We start from the raw sequence: 16,892 nt of genomic DNA, 5'->3' as shown, positions 1-16,892 counted from the left end.
GTTCTAGGACGACGGCGTAATGGAAACGAGAAGAGAAAACTTCTCGAATCACGGAGTCGAGCGTTTCACACTCGATTGACACGTCGCCGAGTTTCATCCTGCTGCCAGTCGGAGATGGCTGGAACTCTGTGCCAATTTCCCGCTGTTCCTCATCCGTTACCGCCATCGTTCGCGTTTTCACAGACGCAACAACCTTTTAAGAATATATTCCCTGGACTGCCGACCGGCCGTGTCCCGTCGGAATTTAATGTCCCGTGAAACGAGGCTTTCCTCTCCTGCCCGTTTCCGAACTCGCGACCTGCCCACCTTTATCATCGGCAGCGCAGTTCCAGTCGCGTAAAACGACACTGGGGCCTCGCTGACAAATGTCCGCTAATAGAATGTCCTCTCGCAAATTGTGGCTTTCGCGCCAGGGGAATCTCGTTAGTCGACTCGTAAATGATCACCCTGGCCGAGAGGATTTCAGAGTGTTTCGTTCGCTGTGTTTCGAGAAAAATTTCGATGGTGTTTATGGGGTGCCACAATGCGTGACAATTAGCTGACTGATTGATTTTTGTGAGGTTTGCTTTCCTGTTGGATAGCTTGGAAATATTTTGAGGTTAGGTGGTCTTCGAGTCCGGGTCAAAGAGCAGGTCATCTTTGTGAATTTTTTGGGGAGAAACTGTAAGAGATTTTCACACGAGGTTTTCGACATTTTATTTATTCGAGTTTCGGGAATGTTCATGATTTTTTTCGATAAAAAAGAGTGGAAATTGTAGGAGTTACGTGATATTATGTACAGGTAGGTTTGGACTGGCTTGATGATATTTTGAGGTTAGGTGCGCTACTTGAGATCAGATGTTTTTCTTTTTCTCAAGGATGTCGAGTTGATTCGATAATATTCTAATGTTAGATATTTTTCGTAACAGTCCTGAATTGGCTTCGTAATTGTCACATTGACAGACTTTAATTTGGATTGATCAAATTTCTCGAGATTGCAAAACCCGGGACGCTCGATTGCATCGATCTGCGTGCCGCGGGCTTGATTTGATCTAAGCGAAATCAATCACTGTCGACCCAGTTGAAATAAATAAATTACACGATTTTACGAAGCCTGCAGTATTGCACCCACTCTTTACAATTTTTTTCATGTTTTACAAGGTGTAATATCGATTTTTTAAATTCTGGCTTTTGATATCTCGCGTTTCGTTAAAATCGGTGAAATTTCAGCAAATTTTACCATTTTTAGAGATTTCTATTGGTTTAAGAAGTCTATGGGGAATCTCCAGGGGTCGAGTTGATAGCAAAATTAAAATTTATATTAACACATTGAACGCTGGTCCCATGAAAACGCGAGTTTCTGAGCCTGTCGCTTGACTCTCGCCCTCACGATGATGAGGATTTCCTTTTGCTTGTATGAATGTCTTACACATCAATTGGCATTCACTTGTCATGTTTACGACAATCCGCATTTGTTATACTCCGAAAATAAAACGTATACGATGGTACAGAAACAATCAAAGCAAGTGTATATCGTCAATAGGTCGTCCGCAATTGGCGACGGTTAATGACGAACCAAATTTCTTGAGGAACGTTGTGTTTTTAGTGGACTGTACATTTTGTAATAGTTCCGGTTAACTCTTCTGAACTCTTCGAATGTTATTTACTGACTGACTGGTACTGACCTAACTAACTTGTGCGATGCACGATCTTTCGGAGCCCATGGTTTCCAAAGGGAAATCGGTTTTCCCATTGGTGGTTGACAGGACCGAGGGTGGGCCCTCGGTCCGCGAATCAGATGCCTCCAAAGAAGGGAGGACCGTTTTCCGCGACCAGGTCTGCCGGTGGAGGAAGCCTCTCCCTCAAAGGGGGTTGCTGGTGGGCCACCCGCACATTCGTGATCCTTCCTGAAGGACCCGTTACTTTATGGCTCCGAAAGTCGCGACATCGCGCATGGCCTGGTCCCTTTCTTTGCAGGCCTATTGTCAGCCAAATCCTAAGTGCTGTTGCCTGCTTTCTAACATTAATGGCTAAAGAAAGCCTCGTGTCCGGTGACCCGAGGGAAATAAAGAATTGTTTGAAAATGCATTGAAAATGAAGATAGAAAGGACACGGAACTTGAACTAAAACAGCAATTAGAATCTGGCTGCCAGAAGACCCTAACGGTCTTCTGGATCCATTCTAAACAAAGGGCCGAATGAAATACTGGCAGAACATTCCAAGGCTTAACAGCAAGGATCACTCTCTGCAGTGTATTCCTTAGTTAGTATCTCTTTCGTAGGTTTACACTTTTTGTTGAACAATATAATAAGTCTTATTATTCTGTAACTTTTTATCCGTATAATATGAACGAAGTTTTTAGCGAGTATATTGCTAACCCTCTATCAGATTATTCGATACATTCAGAAGATTCTGACATACAAGTCGAGGACAGTGATAGCGATTTGGGTTCAAGGAGAATATCAAGAGCTGTTCCATTACAATATCCGAGTGATTCCGATGATTCTAGTAATAGTAAAATATCCATGGAATGACGAATATGCAATCAAAATATAGTATTGTAGAGATTGTGTGGGTGTTAAATAATATAAAACTATTTATTAAATATAAAATAATATACAATACGCAGTGACGGTAAAGACTACGAATATAGATATATATATATATCAACTAAACTTTTACAACTACAACAAATAACACAATTATAACTAACAACACGATTACAACTAACAACACGTTTACAACTAACAACTTCTTTCTTCACAACTCTCATCTAATAACTCTACTACGAACTCTAACGTACTGTATACTGCATACTACACCATACTACGACATACTACATACTGCCCACTCACGCCCTTGCATCCCTATTTAAAACCATACACTCTATCCTCTTTCATACCTATTCTCTCTTTCCCAATCACACTTTCCCACGCAGTCTTGCCCTCAGCGGGTCACGTAGCCCAAACACTCAAACGCATTCTTAGAGACACTCTTCACTTTCATCCGATACATTCATAAACATCCCATCCACACGATCCTAACGCACGGTCATTCGTCCTTCCGCACGCACTCTAGATAATACGCTGGACCACTCATCCTGCGATACCACAGTATTTTAAGAAAATGTATAAGTTTTAAATATTTTCTTTAGCTACTTGTTCGGAAACAAGTATATGAGGCCGGTGCTCAAGCTTTAAATGTCTCATATGTGTTAATATTTATTTAAATTAATATCATTTATAAATATAATAATATATCGTTAGACTGTAATAATTAAATTCCCGCTCGAATTTAAATAATATTTTAATCGTAGGGTAGAATTGATAAAATATTTTCACATATATTTACACATACACATATCGATGAGTAAATGAGGAAATGAAGCTTGATTTCACTCTGTTTTATCGTTCTCACCACGAAATCGTTCTTTCCATTCAGCAACGACAGCCATTAAATCGCGTAATTTGGCAAATATAAAGCACCGGCCCGGCATCGATTTTTCGCTGCACGTCATATCGATCGATACTCGAAATACTTTTTGACTACATTCGGCGTGCCGTTTCGATCGCGGAACTTTTCGTGGCCGCGTTTCATTTATCTCCCGCTGGCAGGCACAGCCGCTCCTATTCTGCAAAAAAATTACGGCACGCCGATAAATCTGATTTCCACCGAAAGTTTTCCATACGATGGCCGTTCGCGATTTCTCATGATTTGTGGAGAAAAAATGGCCCTCCTTTTCAACGGCCGCACGACCGGCTGGGTATAACCTTAACCGAGGCAAACCGATGGCAAATGGACGGGCATATTTCGGAAATCGGCAGGAAAAATTCTACTGTTCTGTTCTCCAACACGATTTCTTCTGCTTTCCGCCAGTTTTCGATTAGTTCGAAGAAATTTATGGCTGACTGAATATGCTTCCAGGGGGGAAAGAATATAAACGTAGACTTGGATGGCTGCAGTTTTATTTGGGTAATTCGCCTTTAACCAACGCGTACTCGAAATGCGACTCTCATTGCCAGTCACCGGTTTCCAAAAATCCGAAAATTTGTATTTGATTTCGAAATATCGAAATAAATCTATATTTTAATTTATAAATTAATTTTTCTCCTGTTGTTCTACGAAATATCACCGATTTTTGCTAATAAAAATATTTCCAATTGCTACTCTTCTGATAAAGAAGAATGTAAATAGCTAATAATAATAATAATAATAAATTGGTATCTGTAGTTAAATTTTTATATGGACAACAGTTAGTATTAATTTTGCCGAAAGCGTTAATTGGAGAATATATATTTTCACATTGGAAACTCGAAACGTTTGGATTAATTTGGATTACTTGTTAATGATAATTATAATATTAATTAAGTATTTATTACGTTTATTAATTAGGTTTCTGCATCGATAAAAATTAGGATTAATTTTGTTAAAAGCAGCGATTGGAGACTATAAATTTTCACTTTGAAAACTCGACAAATTTGGAACCTTCGACTCGTTTGATAGTTCTAAAGTAGGAAGACAGTGTCTCATTCGAGATTATATGGCAGATTTATCTTATAGATCTATTAATCAGTTTTTATCGGTTTTCGGTTACGACGACACCTTCCCTAAAAATTTCAGGAATTTAGAGTTATTATATTTTCGATATTATTGGACGGTGGGTATTTTCTTGAATTTTTCTGGAAGTCGATAAAATTCTTTTCCGATATTTTAGGACTCGCATAAACGCGACGTGTATTGAATAAAAAAAGAGAGAAAACGTATACACACTTTAATACCTTATTCTTTCTAATTTATTTTTTCTTTTTTAGGTATAACACATTTAAAATAATGGTTAATTTTAGACTAGACTTTGAGAAACGTAAATATATTTTAAAATGTTACCACCATAATCTGTTATCCGTCTAAATATATACTGCTTTTATAATCACGCAAAGTGTGTATATATATTTTTGGGACACCCTGTATATATTAACCCATTGCACTTGACGATTTTTTGGCTATAGAAGAGTAGAAAATCAAAGATTCTCTATTAAAAAACTGACGATACTTTTTGGAGCAGTAAATAAAGAATTGTATAATAATGGAATTGTAGAATTATTTGATTTCGATACCTCGCACACTCTGTTGCGTTACATTAAATTTAACATATTAATTAATATCGATCTTGCAAATTTTATGAAATCGTGACTGAAGCTCACCTCTCGAGTGCAAAGAGTTAAAATTCAATGCAGAGAGAAAAGAATCATTTGTCTAATAATAAAACGACATTAATTATTTCAAACATTGTTTCACATTATCCCGATTAAAATTAATATAGTATAAATAAAACGTTACTGGTATTATGCTTCATTTTCTCCACGTATTAACGTTTTTAATGGTAAATCGCTCGATACTAATGGCAGAAGATTCAGCGCGAGTTATTTTTTCAAAAAGTGTCATAAATCGTGACAGAGGAGTGGTGACGAGAGCCGGCGTTCAATAATATATAATTCGAAGCGAAATGCTGAAAATTGATGCATTTATCGTCGTCGAATAACAAACGGTTTATTCATGAAATATGTCAGTTTCGTTTACACCGGTGTAAAATCAGAAGGCAGTTTGTAAAAGCAATATGCGAGGCCGCAGTTTGCTATTTAAATATCAAATATCAATGTTATTCGCATATTGTGGCTGTCGCTGCACGTGGTTTCTAGTTGAAATTCCTCCACAGTCATCCTAGTTTTTCATTTCACGCATGTCGGGTTTGATAGTGCAATTCGAAACATCGCTCTTTTCCAAGGGAAATTAATTATTTCAGATTTAATTACCGAACCTGTGATTTGTCAGCACGCGCGAATACACTTTACCGTGAAAAAAATGTTCCCGATATTAAAAATTGAAATTAATTGAAGAATCGGGGCAAAATATTATCCCTTTGCACTCGAGAGGCACCCTTCAGTCGCCATTCGATGAAATTTCGAAGCTTGATATTTTAATTAGTATATAAAATTTAAAATAACGTAACAGTGTGCGAGGTATCGGAATTAAATAATTCTACGTGTCAATTATTATACGATTTCTTATTTACTGCTCAAAAGATATCATCAGCCTTATAGCAGAAAATTTTTCAACTCGTACCCTTCTTTGGCCAAAAAATCTTCGATAACAAAGAGTTAAAAATCCATAATTATTCTACCTTTCAAATTTTCGCTGGGAAGTAAATTTCGTTGAAAATGAAAGAATTTCAAAGTGAAATTAAAAAACATATAATTGCAAGATTTTACATCGAAATAAGTATATAAAGAAATTAGGGGGTTCGTATAAGGAACGAATCATTGAATCGCGGATAAATTATTTTCCCGAATTTCCCGAATCAAAAATACTTAAAAATTTGAATTATACTTTAATTCATCGCGCACAATTTATGACCCAACAGCTATCTAATTACGATAAAATCATCGACTTGCTAATAAATTATTTTCCCAAATTTCCCAAATTTTCCAAATCACAAATACTTGAAAATTCGAATTGTATTTTAATTCATCGTGCACAATTTAAGATCCAACAGCGGTCTAATTACGAAAGAGTCATCAACTCCCTAACAAAATTATTTTCCTAAATTTCCCAAATTTCCCAAATTTCCCAAATCACAAATACTTGAAAATTCGAATTGTACTCTAATTCATCGCGCACAATTTAAGATCCAACAGCGGTTTAATTACGAAAGAGTCATCAACTCCCTAACAAAATTTTCCTAAATTTCCCAAATTTCCCAAATCACAAATACTTGAAAATTCGAATTGTACTCTAATTCATCGCGCACAATTTAAGATCCAACAGCGGTTTAATTACGAAAGAATCATCAGCTCCCTAATAAATTATTTTCCCAAATTTCCCGAATCAAAAATACTTGAAAATTCGAATTGTACTTTAATTCGTCACGCGTAATTTAAGATCCAACAGCGGTCTAATTACGAAAGAATCATCGACTCGTGCATAAATTATTTTGCCGAATTTGCCCGAATAAACACAAAGGCGACGAGCTGGTCCATAAAAGTCAGCGTCGTTGTCCCGATCCGCGCAGTTCCCTCTTTAATACACTCGGCATAATTCAGCCCGGTGCAAACGTTCATAATGCTTCGTCGATTATCCACCCTAAAATCGTCACGACGTGCCCGATGTTAATTAATACAAGCCGCGCCCAATGCATAAAGGTCGGGCGGTGTTTGCGCGTCAAACAATATTCTGCATAATAACGCGACTCTTCGACAGAATCGATTTGCCAACGCCAGGGACACCTTTTTTGCTTATCGGCCCCGGCGAAAGCGTCGGTGACACGTTAAAAATGTGCGCGCCACCCTGCACATCCTGGATAGTAATTTCCGTCCAACTTGTAATTTGTTTGCCGGTTTACACGCCCGGAAGCCGATTTACTGGTACCGGGAAAATTTGAAATTTTTACGCGATCGTGAAGAAATTTCCAAGTCCTTTTGGGGTACCGAGGGTCGATGCATTATACCCGAAGCTTCTAATTTCGGAAATTTTTTCGTTTATTTATCACTGGATCTTCGATGCTTGGCGAATTGTTTTTAGACCTGATTTAATTTCGATTCGATGAATTTTTGGAGGAGTCCTATTTGAAAAAATTGCTTTTATTATGTTGTGAGTGTGGCTGTATCACGTGGAAAGTAATTTTTAAATAGTTTTTATTTTTTATTTTTGCCTTAGTTAATAAACAGTCGATTACATAAGACATTGTTATTTAATATTTCTATCATCTAACGATGTTACATTTTGATGTAGTATTTTGAATATTGGAATGCTAAAATGGCTCTTGAAAATAGTGCAAAAAATGCGTGAATATTAATTAGATACTGTAGGTTGTTCTTATTTTTATTTCACATATTTATCATTTTATTCTGTTTTATTAAAAATAGGAAAATGAGGGGGCTACTATATAATTCTTTTCCTTTTGAAACAGGGTTTAAGGACAAATAAAATAAGCGTAAACGTACTTTCTTAATTTTATCTAGTATAGAGATGCAAGAATCTTGTCAATCTTTAATTTCAAAGATATCTTCGTCATAAAAATAATAGAGAAATTTCTCGAATTAAAGAATTCTCGTCAAATGCCAAAAAGTCGTCAAATATATGTATATAAATAAATAAATATACCGAATTCGTGAATATTAATTAGATATTGTAGGTTGTTCTTATTTTTATTTCACATATTTATCATTTTATTCTGTTTTATTAAAAATAGGAAAATGAGGGGGCTACTATATAATTCTTTTCCTTTTGAAACAGGGTTTAAGGACAAATAAAATAAGCGTAAACGTACTTTCTTAATTTTATCTAGTATAGAGATGCAAGAATCTTGTCAATCTTTAATTTCAAAGATATCTTCGTCGCAAGAATAATAAAGAAATTTCTCGAATTAGAGTATCAGCATAAACGTCGATAAGAATTTCTCGAATTAAAGAATTCTCGTCAAATGCCAGAAATGTTATCAAATATTCAACAAACCACTAGAATTCATTGATACCTCTATGCAACCCCTTTCTCAATCGACGATCCAGAAAATTTAATTTTGAAATTACTCTTCCACCCCCCCATCACTATGGACAACGCGAATTTTCCCACGAAACTACCCCCACCAGTAATGTAAACACTCGAATACTAGAAATATCCGAAAGAACATATTAATCTTTAACAACGTCCACGAAAACACAATGCACCCCAAGAAACCACTGAAACTCATCGACACTTCGAAGCAACCCCTTTCTCAAACAAGTTCTCCGAACACGGTTCACCTGAAACTTCATTTTAAAATTACCCTTTCACCCCTGGCATTGTCGCGACTCATTCATAACTTTAATCGAGACGACGGGAATTTTCAGGCGAATTCGCCCCCGCCAGACCGCTTAAACCATCAAAACCAAAGATTCCGTCGTGAAACAAGCGTTCGTCGGCGCGAGACCGTTCGCGTTAATTACTGAAACTTCGCGAATCCCGCTGGGAACGGAATAAAAGAGAATACTGCATCCCGTGGATTATCCCTTACGAAAGTTGCCGCATGACGTTGCAAACCGACATTTTTTCCCTGGCCGCGCTTTTTCGCGTTCCACGCTCTCTCGCTGCATCGCGACGCTTTGATCTTCCTCACCCTCGTCGTCCATTTATGTCGCGCGATCCACGATCGTGGGTGAACGCGGCGACTTCGCGGGAATATAAATCATTCATTACGAGCCATCGTTGCTTTTTGGGCCTTGCGAGTGTTTTGCTATCGTCGTCTCCGTGGATTTTGGGGATTTTTATCGTTTCCGCGGGGAATTTTTCGCGGTGGTAATGCTTGGGGATGATTCGGAATATTTGAAGGGATGTTGGATATTTTTATTAGTATTATTATATGATTTTAAAGGTTGGGGAAATTTATAAATTTATTTAGAAATTGGATAGTCTTGATGTGGATGGTGGAAGTTTATGGGTTTCTGATTTTTTTAATTTGTTGCTCCTCGTTTTGAATTTTTAAATAATAATGGAGGATTCATGGTGGAGTTGTCGAGTGTTTAGGATACGTAGGAAATTTATAATTTATAATTGGTAGCAATGGTTTTTGAATGAATGAGAGAGATAATAATGTACTTGATATGTGTTTAAAGTTCTAATTTTTCATTTTTAATTAGCAGTGCAGTGAAATTCATAATCAGTTGCTAATTTGGAGGAATAAGAGGTGTGATTGTAAATAAATGATTTTGAATTTTTAAATAATAATGGAAGATCCGTGGTGGAGTTGTCGAGTGTTTAGGATACGTAGGAAATTTATAGTTTATAATTGGTAGCAGTGGATTTTAAATGAATAAGAGAAATAATGAAATATAGGTATGTGTTTAAATTGCTGATCTTTAATTTTTAATTAGCAGTGCAGTGGAATTGTCAATAAAGGATATACAATTTATAATTAGTAGTTAATTTGGAGGAATAAGAGGTGTGGGTGTAAATAGATGATTTCGAATTTTTAAACGATAATAGAGGTTCCATGGTGGAGTTGTCGAGTGCTTAGGATGCCTAGATAATTTATACTTTATAATTGGTAGCACTGGATTTTGAATGAATGAGAGAGATAATAAAGTACTAGATATGTGTTTAAACTGCTGATTTTTCATTTTTAATTAACAGCGTAGTAAAACTGTCTATTCAGAAAATGTAATTCCTAATTTGCCAAACTTAGCATTAATTTTGAATAAATAGAAAAGATAATGGAATATTTAATTCTAGTGCAATTAACTGATTTTAAATTTTTATTTAATAATGTAAGTTCAGGTGTGAAATTGTCAAGTATAAAATATAACATAGTGAAAATGTCAATTCAGGACATATAATTCATAATTTGTCAAACTTAGCATTAATTTTGAATAAATATAAAAGAGAATGAAATATTTAATTCGAGTGCAATTAACTGGCTTAAAAGTTTATAATAATGTAAATTGAGGTGTTAAATTGTCAGCTGTAAAATATTTAGAAATTTGAATAAACGTTTTTCGATTTTTAATTTAATAATATAGGTTCAATTGCGAGGTTATCGAGAGCTTATACGTTCCAAATGTAAATATCTGTTGGAAACAGGACTTTAAAAATAGGAAGACACCGATGAAACATTTACATGTACTTCCACTTGAAACAATATAGGCTATTCCTATTTATGTTAGCCTTAAGAGCACATCCTAAAACTGAGGAACTGCTTTCAGGGAAACACGTGTTCATTGCAATCCTATACATATGTAGAACATCTCGGTCCTCCGGAATGGAAAGGAGGCTAATAAGGATGAACTAATGATGTTTATTAATGAAATAAATTTTTAATTTTGTACTTAGCACTGTTTAAATCACGCAGTACAGGTTAGTGTACATTTGCTGTGAAATTGAGTGTATTGGAAGATTCTAAAAGAAATAATTTAAAATAATTTAAAATAATTCTATCTATTATTAAGGAATTATAACTAAGAATTATTTTTAATCTAGAATTTAATTTAATTTCTTTATGTTACTTTATGATATTTCGTCTACTGAAATATATTTATACTGCTTTTATCATTATTTAAAATATGAATTTCATTCAGTATGAAGTCTGGTACGTAAAATAAAGGGAATTTATTCTTAAAAAAATTTGTTGCCAGTGTTTATTGTATTTACTCTCTTTTAGATGGAACCATATGCTAATTTATAACAATAATTATTAAACTATATCGAAGTAATTGTTAAAAGAGGTTAATTTTTACACGAATTTTTAGTTAAAACTGATTTATTTTGATTTGAGTATTTTTAATATTTTTGGGGTAGGTTTAAAAATTGTAAACCACTGTTTGGAAGTCCCTAACGCAAAATAGCTATTTGCTCGGTAAAAATTATTTTTAGAACTCACCTTTCTAAAAACCTTCTTTCCCACTTAGCTCAATATCATCTCCCCTATAAGTCATCCACCCTCTCTCCAATCCCCCTATATATTATCCTCCACTTCAACAACTGTTTAAAATACTCAACGCATCCCCATGTTCAAAAATATTCCCCCATAATTTCTTCCAAGTAATTTGAAAGCAACCTTGAATGATATACCATATCCTCCGACAAGTAGCCTAAACAAAAATCGAGATTTTACATCAAAAGTGATACGAAGAATTGCATCCAAATTTTTCGCATTATCTATAACCATATATTTCACGATGCAATCGAATGTTAAATAAAAACTCCCAAAATTTCCTCTCAAAAAGCACCCCAAAAAATGAATAAATAACTAAGATAGTATTTTCTAAGAATATCGATACGTTCTTTGCGATACAATTGAGTACCAAGTAAAATACTTCGGAATTTTTTCGAAAATTTAATTTCAAAGAAAAAGAAAATAAATACCCACAATTTTTCCTAGAATTATCATAAAACCACGTATCTTACGTTACAATATAATACCGAATAAAATACTCAAAAATTTCGTACCAAAGAAAACAGGAAAATTAATACTCACGATTTTTCCTATATATATATATCAATACCCACATCTTTCACTGCGTACCAAATAAAATACCCCAAAATTTAAATCCACAGAAAAAACCCCATATTCGATATTCTTCACGAAATCGAATACGAAATAAAATATTCCAAAATTTCGTTCGAATGAAAGAAAAAAGAAGACCAATACCCACGTTCTTCACCATACAATCGAAAACCACGCAAAATGTGCGAAAATTCCATTTTCAAAAGGAGACTCGACATCGAGGTATTACGTCAACCGATCGATCGATTCAGTGGGCCCAAGGTTCTCAGATTCGCGAAGTCGACACAAGTTCTCATACAGGCCCATCACTGGGCGACTTTTTTTCCGCAGATCGTCTACACCGCACGGGAAGGTCTTCCCGCAACTATACCATCGGCTGGGCCCTGCACCGATGATCGCCCATGTCCACGAACCTCGACAACGACGACCCCGATGGCGACCAACATGCTCGAGCGATCTGTCTGCGACCGTTCATCGCGTTAATCGGATTAACCTGGTATATTAGGAATAACTCTAAAGTTTAAAAAATAAACTCTAAGTTCGAAATGGTACGTCTGCTGATAGAGCGCTGTCCAGAGGAACGCGATCGAGGGATGATTGAGGAATTATTAAGGGATGATTCCGAAACGTGTCCGAGGGATGACGACGGAATCGTCGAGAGATGATTTTAACACGTGGTTGAGGGATGATTGAAGAAGAATTTTAAGGGTTGATTTGAAGACGTGGTCTAAGAATGATTGAACAATAATTAAGGGATGATTAGGCATAGTGATTGGATGGTTTGGTATAATTTAACACTAGAACTACCCGACCTATTATCTACATATAGTATATATATATAATAAGAGTTATTAACGAATAATCGTATGATAAAAATAATTAATAAATGAAAGTAGTTAATAGTGATCGTATAAATAAATAATAATCGTACGATGAAAAAATTAGGTATATTTATGGGACAAAGGTGTGGAACACGGCTTATAGATTAATATTCACATGTATATTTAACCCTTTACACCCCTAATTCTTTTTCAATTATTTTTCCTTCTTTACCTAATAATTTATTATTAATTTAAATATTTTATTTCGAATCTACTCGATGTAAATAATAGTAGGTCCATAGGAACTAATTTAAATAAATTTTATTTGTTAATTATTTTGATAATATATTTCATATAATTATGTGACTGGAAATTGTTAGAAGCACCTATGGTTGAAGTTATAGTCGAGTTATAGTTGACAAAGGAGTTCAAAGGGTTAAGACAATACAGTGAAATAAATGATTAGAAGTGAAAGCAGGCAATTTTAATCCCATCTTTCTCTCTATGACACTTGCAACAGCTATATTGTATTTATGCACCCATTTATATATAATTAAATTTCTATTTATATAAAAATCGACATTAGTGTTATTAAACACAATTACACGTAGAAAAAGAATATCCAAAACAAGTTACTTCGACTAGTTTGGTAATTCTAGTGTTAAATTGCGAAAAATGTGACGAAGCTTCGAATCGGTTTGAAACGGAACAATTTTCTGCTGATTTTGGTACACCGAATTTCGGAATTGCTGAAAGAGGAATTGGACGATACGAAATTTTACTCGGGAATTTTTGTTAACTTCCCGAGATAATCTCTATATGTAAACTGCATTTTCACGTTTGATTTACGTTCGAATTTTACGGACCTGGGAATTCTGAAAAGTTTGAAATTTTGACGAAGTTGTTGGAATCTTGGAAATCTCGAGAGCCTCGAACTTAGATACCGAGGAGGAAGATATTGGAAATCCTGAATCTTCCAGGTTCCTCATAAATCCGAATTCTCGGGGAATCTTAAAATGACGCGAGTGAAAAAATTTTCAATAGACTTGCGCGGATGGAAAGTACCGAAGCCTCGGGACTGAAAGCTTTCGTGTGTTCGAGACTCACTTTCGAAAGATTCTTTAACCGAACCGTCTCCAAATATCGCTCCAATTTCAAAGTGCACCGGCCTCCGACTAAATCTCGGTTATAAATTTTCGAGGAAGACACGGTTTCGTGGAAACTACGAATTTTAATTTTCGAACTTTCCTATTTTATCTATTTTAACCTCGAAAACGAAATTTTTATTTGGAAAAAGGAAAAAGAAAAAATACAGCAAAGTGAAAATTCACTAACACAAATGTGCATTTAGTATGTTATAAATGAAACAGTATCTGAGTTTCAGTATCTTAATTTTGAATTAGTATTATATTTGAAATATTTGTGGTATATATAAAAAAATTTGTATACGATATACAATTTGGAAATTGAAAATTCATTAACATAAATGTGCATTTAGTATGTTATAAATGAAACAGTATTTGAGTTTCATTATTCTAATTTTGGATTAGTATTATATTTGAAATATATTTGTGGTATATTTTAAATAATTTTTATACGATATACAATTTGGAAATTGAATAGAAGTATAACATATAACTTGCAGTTTTTAGTGGAAGTTATGAGTTCAAGAAATTTAGAATATTAATTAGCTATCGATTTTTGGAGATGGTTTAATATAAAACAATTTTATATTTATTATTAGTCTACTGTTGAAATAATTTGATATTAAAAAGTGAAACAATTATTAAAACAATATTTTGTATAAAATAGCCATGAAGAATTTAGTAGAAAAATAGTAAACAATTTGAAGAAATACAACAAAATTCGCAATAAATAAATTATTAATTAATTTCTGAATTGTATTAAAATTACAAATGGAATAATTTCAGTAGACAAAATGAAATTCGTCACTAAGTCTACTACTATATTATAATCAATTAATAAATCAGATAATCCAGTGACGAAAATAATATCAACAAAATTGTTACTTCCATTATAAAAATTAAAAATCACTCGTCGAAGTTGCAATGCGATTTGTATTATTATAAAATACAAGTATCTTGAACACAATTGCCCCAATCGGTATATTATATCAGCATATTCCTATTTAACATTTGATTTTAGTTTTACTACCTGGCTATATCAATTTCGACAACATTCTCCAACAATTATTAATTTTATTCAATTCTAACGATTTCAACAATTCTGCCAGCTTCGTTTCATAAGTTAGCAAATCGAACGGTCGGGGATTAAATTGCATATCTGTATGAGAAACCAAACTTCACGGGCCCAAAATCAAACGCTATTCGATGCTTCTATCACTACCAATCGAACATCGTCGATTACTTTTCTGCCCGTTCTCGCGATAGGGGTTCCGCGGTTTTGGTTTTGAAAGCAGCCTAGCCATTCCGCCGGCGCTTCCGGTTTCCCTTCCCAGCGCATTCAGGGCTCCCGGAAGTGTCTCGTTTTCCCAACCGGATGCCGCGGAACCCGCTGAATCGCACCTGACCACTTCCGGCTGTGCGTCCAGTACCCTTGGTCGTCCCTCTTCGCAGGTCAACGGGCTTGAACGTCGTCCACAGACCTCGATCGTCCCTTTTTTCCCTCGCTTTTGTCCGTCTCCACGCGAGTCTCGTCAAACTTCCTAAATTCCGTGGCCATCGACCACATAAATCGAGCAGAGAGCCCTTTTGTTTTTATATTCCGCCGATTTCACACGCTCGAACGTTGCACCCTCTTCCTCGACGTCTTTGGTAACCTATACCCTCGAGGACTTTGGACCCCCTATTTGCGAGAATGGTACTTCTTTCGATTCTCGTGTCGATGACTGGGTGTCTTTTATAGATAGATACTTTTCATAGCGAAAATTGAGCAGTCGTTTAGTACTTTCGATGATTTCGCGTCGAAGTGACGAACAGTGCACCCTCTTCAGTTTTCCGTACCCCAGTGTTGGAAGACACTCTAGTTTTGATTTTGTATTCAGAAAAATGAAATTTTCACGTTTCCTATTGGTACAATAATATACCTTCCTGTGCCCAACGATTTTAATACCTATCCAAAATTAATACCTAACCTAACAAAAATCAAAGTTCTCAAAATTTGGTATATTTATTAATAATATCTATTTATAATTGAGAAGCTTCGAATTTGATGTGAGAAATAAATATTTTAATATCACGAGAGGCATGAAATAAATAAAAATGGATTGGAAAATTTATAAAATATTAAGTTCTTCCGATGATTTCGTGTCGAAGTGACGATCGATGTACCCTCTTCAGTTTTCCGTACCCCAATGTTTGGAAATACTCTAATTTTGATTTTGCATTTGGAAACAGGAAATTTTTACGTTTCCTATTGGTAAAATAGTAAATATATTTTCCTGTGCTCAACAATTTTAGTACCTAACCTAACAAAAACCAAAATCCTCCAAATTTGATGTATTTATTAATATCTATTTCTAATTGAAAAGCTTCAAGTTTGATATGAGAAATAAATATTTTGATATTACGAGGGGCACGAAATAAATCAAAATGGACGTTCATAAAATAATAATAATTTTTATTAAATTCCTGCTCGTCGATCACACGCCAATTTCTTATTTTTACATTCTACGCATAATCATGGCAGTGACGTAAGAATTCGTCATGGAGATATCCCAGAGGTAAAACAAGATGGACGATATTGATTATGGCATAAGAATAACCGAAAAATTTCGGCATTCGTATTACCCATAACTCCCATTATTTTTTCTCCAGTTTTAGCATGTCACCCTCGGGTGTCACTAAATTTTAGCAATTTTTGCCCCGTTTATTCGAAGCCAAACGGAGGGTCCACAGCTCGTCAGGTGCGTCACGAGATCGATTTCTACGACAGTTTCGCTGTCGTTCGAACGCAAATGGATCTCGTAGGTGAAATTCGATTGGCTCTAATTCTTTTTATCCCCTGTCGAAAAATCGCCTGGCCCGGGGTCGGGGCAAAGGACTCGAACGGATCTCGATTTTTTCCCTCCTTTTTCGAGA

General features: G+C 35.2%; 1 protein-coding gene across 3 annotated transcripts in view; it reads left to right on the top strand.

Annotated features, from left to right (window-relative positions):
* Positions 1-12,484, top strand: part of tmod (tropomodulin) — a 192,687-nt gene extending 180,203 nt beyond the window's left edge. Inside the window, exon 11 of one of the 3 annotated variants that reach the window (XR_001890219.1) lies at positions 12,341-12,359. Coding sequence is in view for 1 of the 3 variants with exons in the window: in XM_017900259.1 (XP_017755748.1) it covers positions 12,341-12,405 (65 nt within the window). In the remaining 2 variants the exon portion in view is untranslated. Of the gene's footprint in view, positions 1-12,340 lie in introns of all 3 variants that reach the window. The other 2 variants (XM_017900259.1, XM_017900260.1) reach the window with 2 other exon arrangements.
* The last annotated feature ends 4,408 nt before the right edge of the window (positions 12,485-16,892 follow it).

Source organism: Eufriesea mexicana, unplaced genomic scaffold, assembly GCF_001483705.2.
Source record: "Eufriesea mexicana isolate 0111107269 unplaced genomic scaffold, ASM148370v2 scaffold1146, whole genome shotgun sequence".
Classification (NCBI taxonomy): domain Eukaryota; kingdom Metazoa; phylum Arthropoda; class Insecta; order Hymenoptera; family Apidae; genus Eufriesea; species Eufriesea mexicana.
Note: the sequence above shows the minus strand (reverse complement) of the source record. Positions and strands in the feature narration are given on the sequence as shown.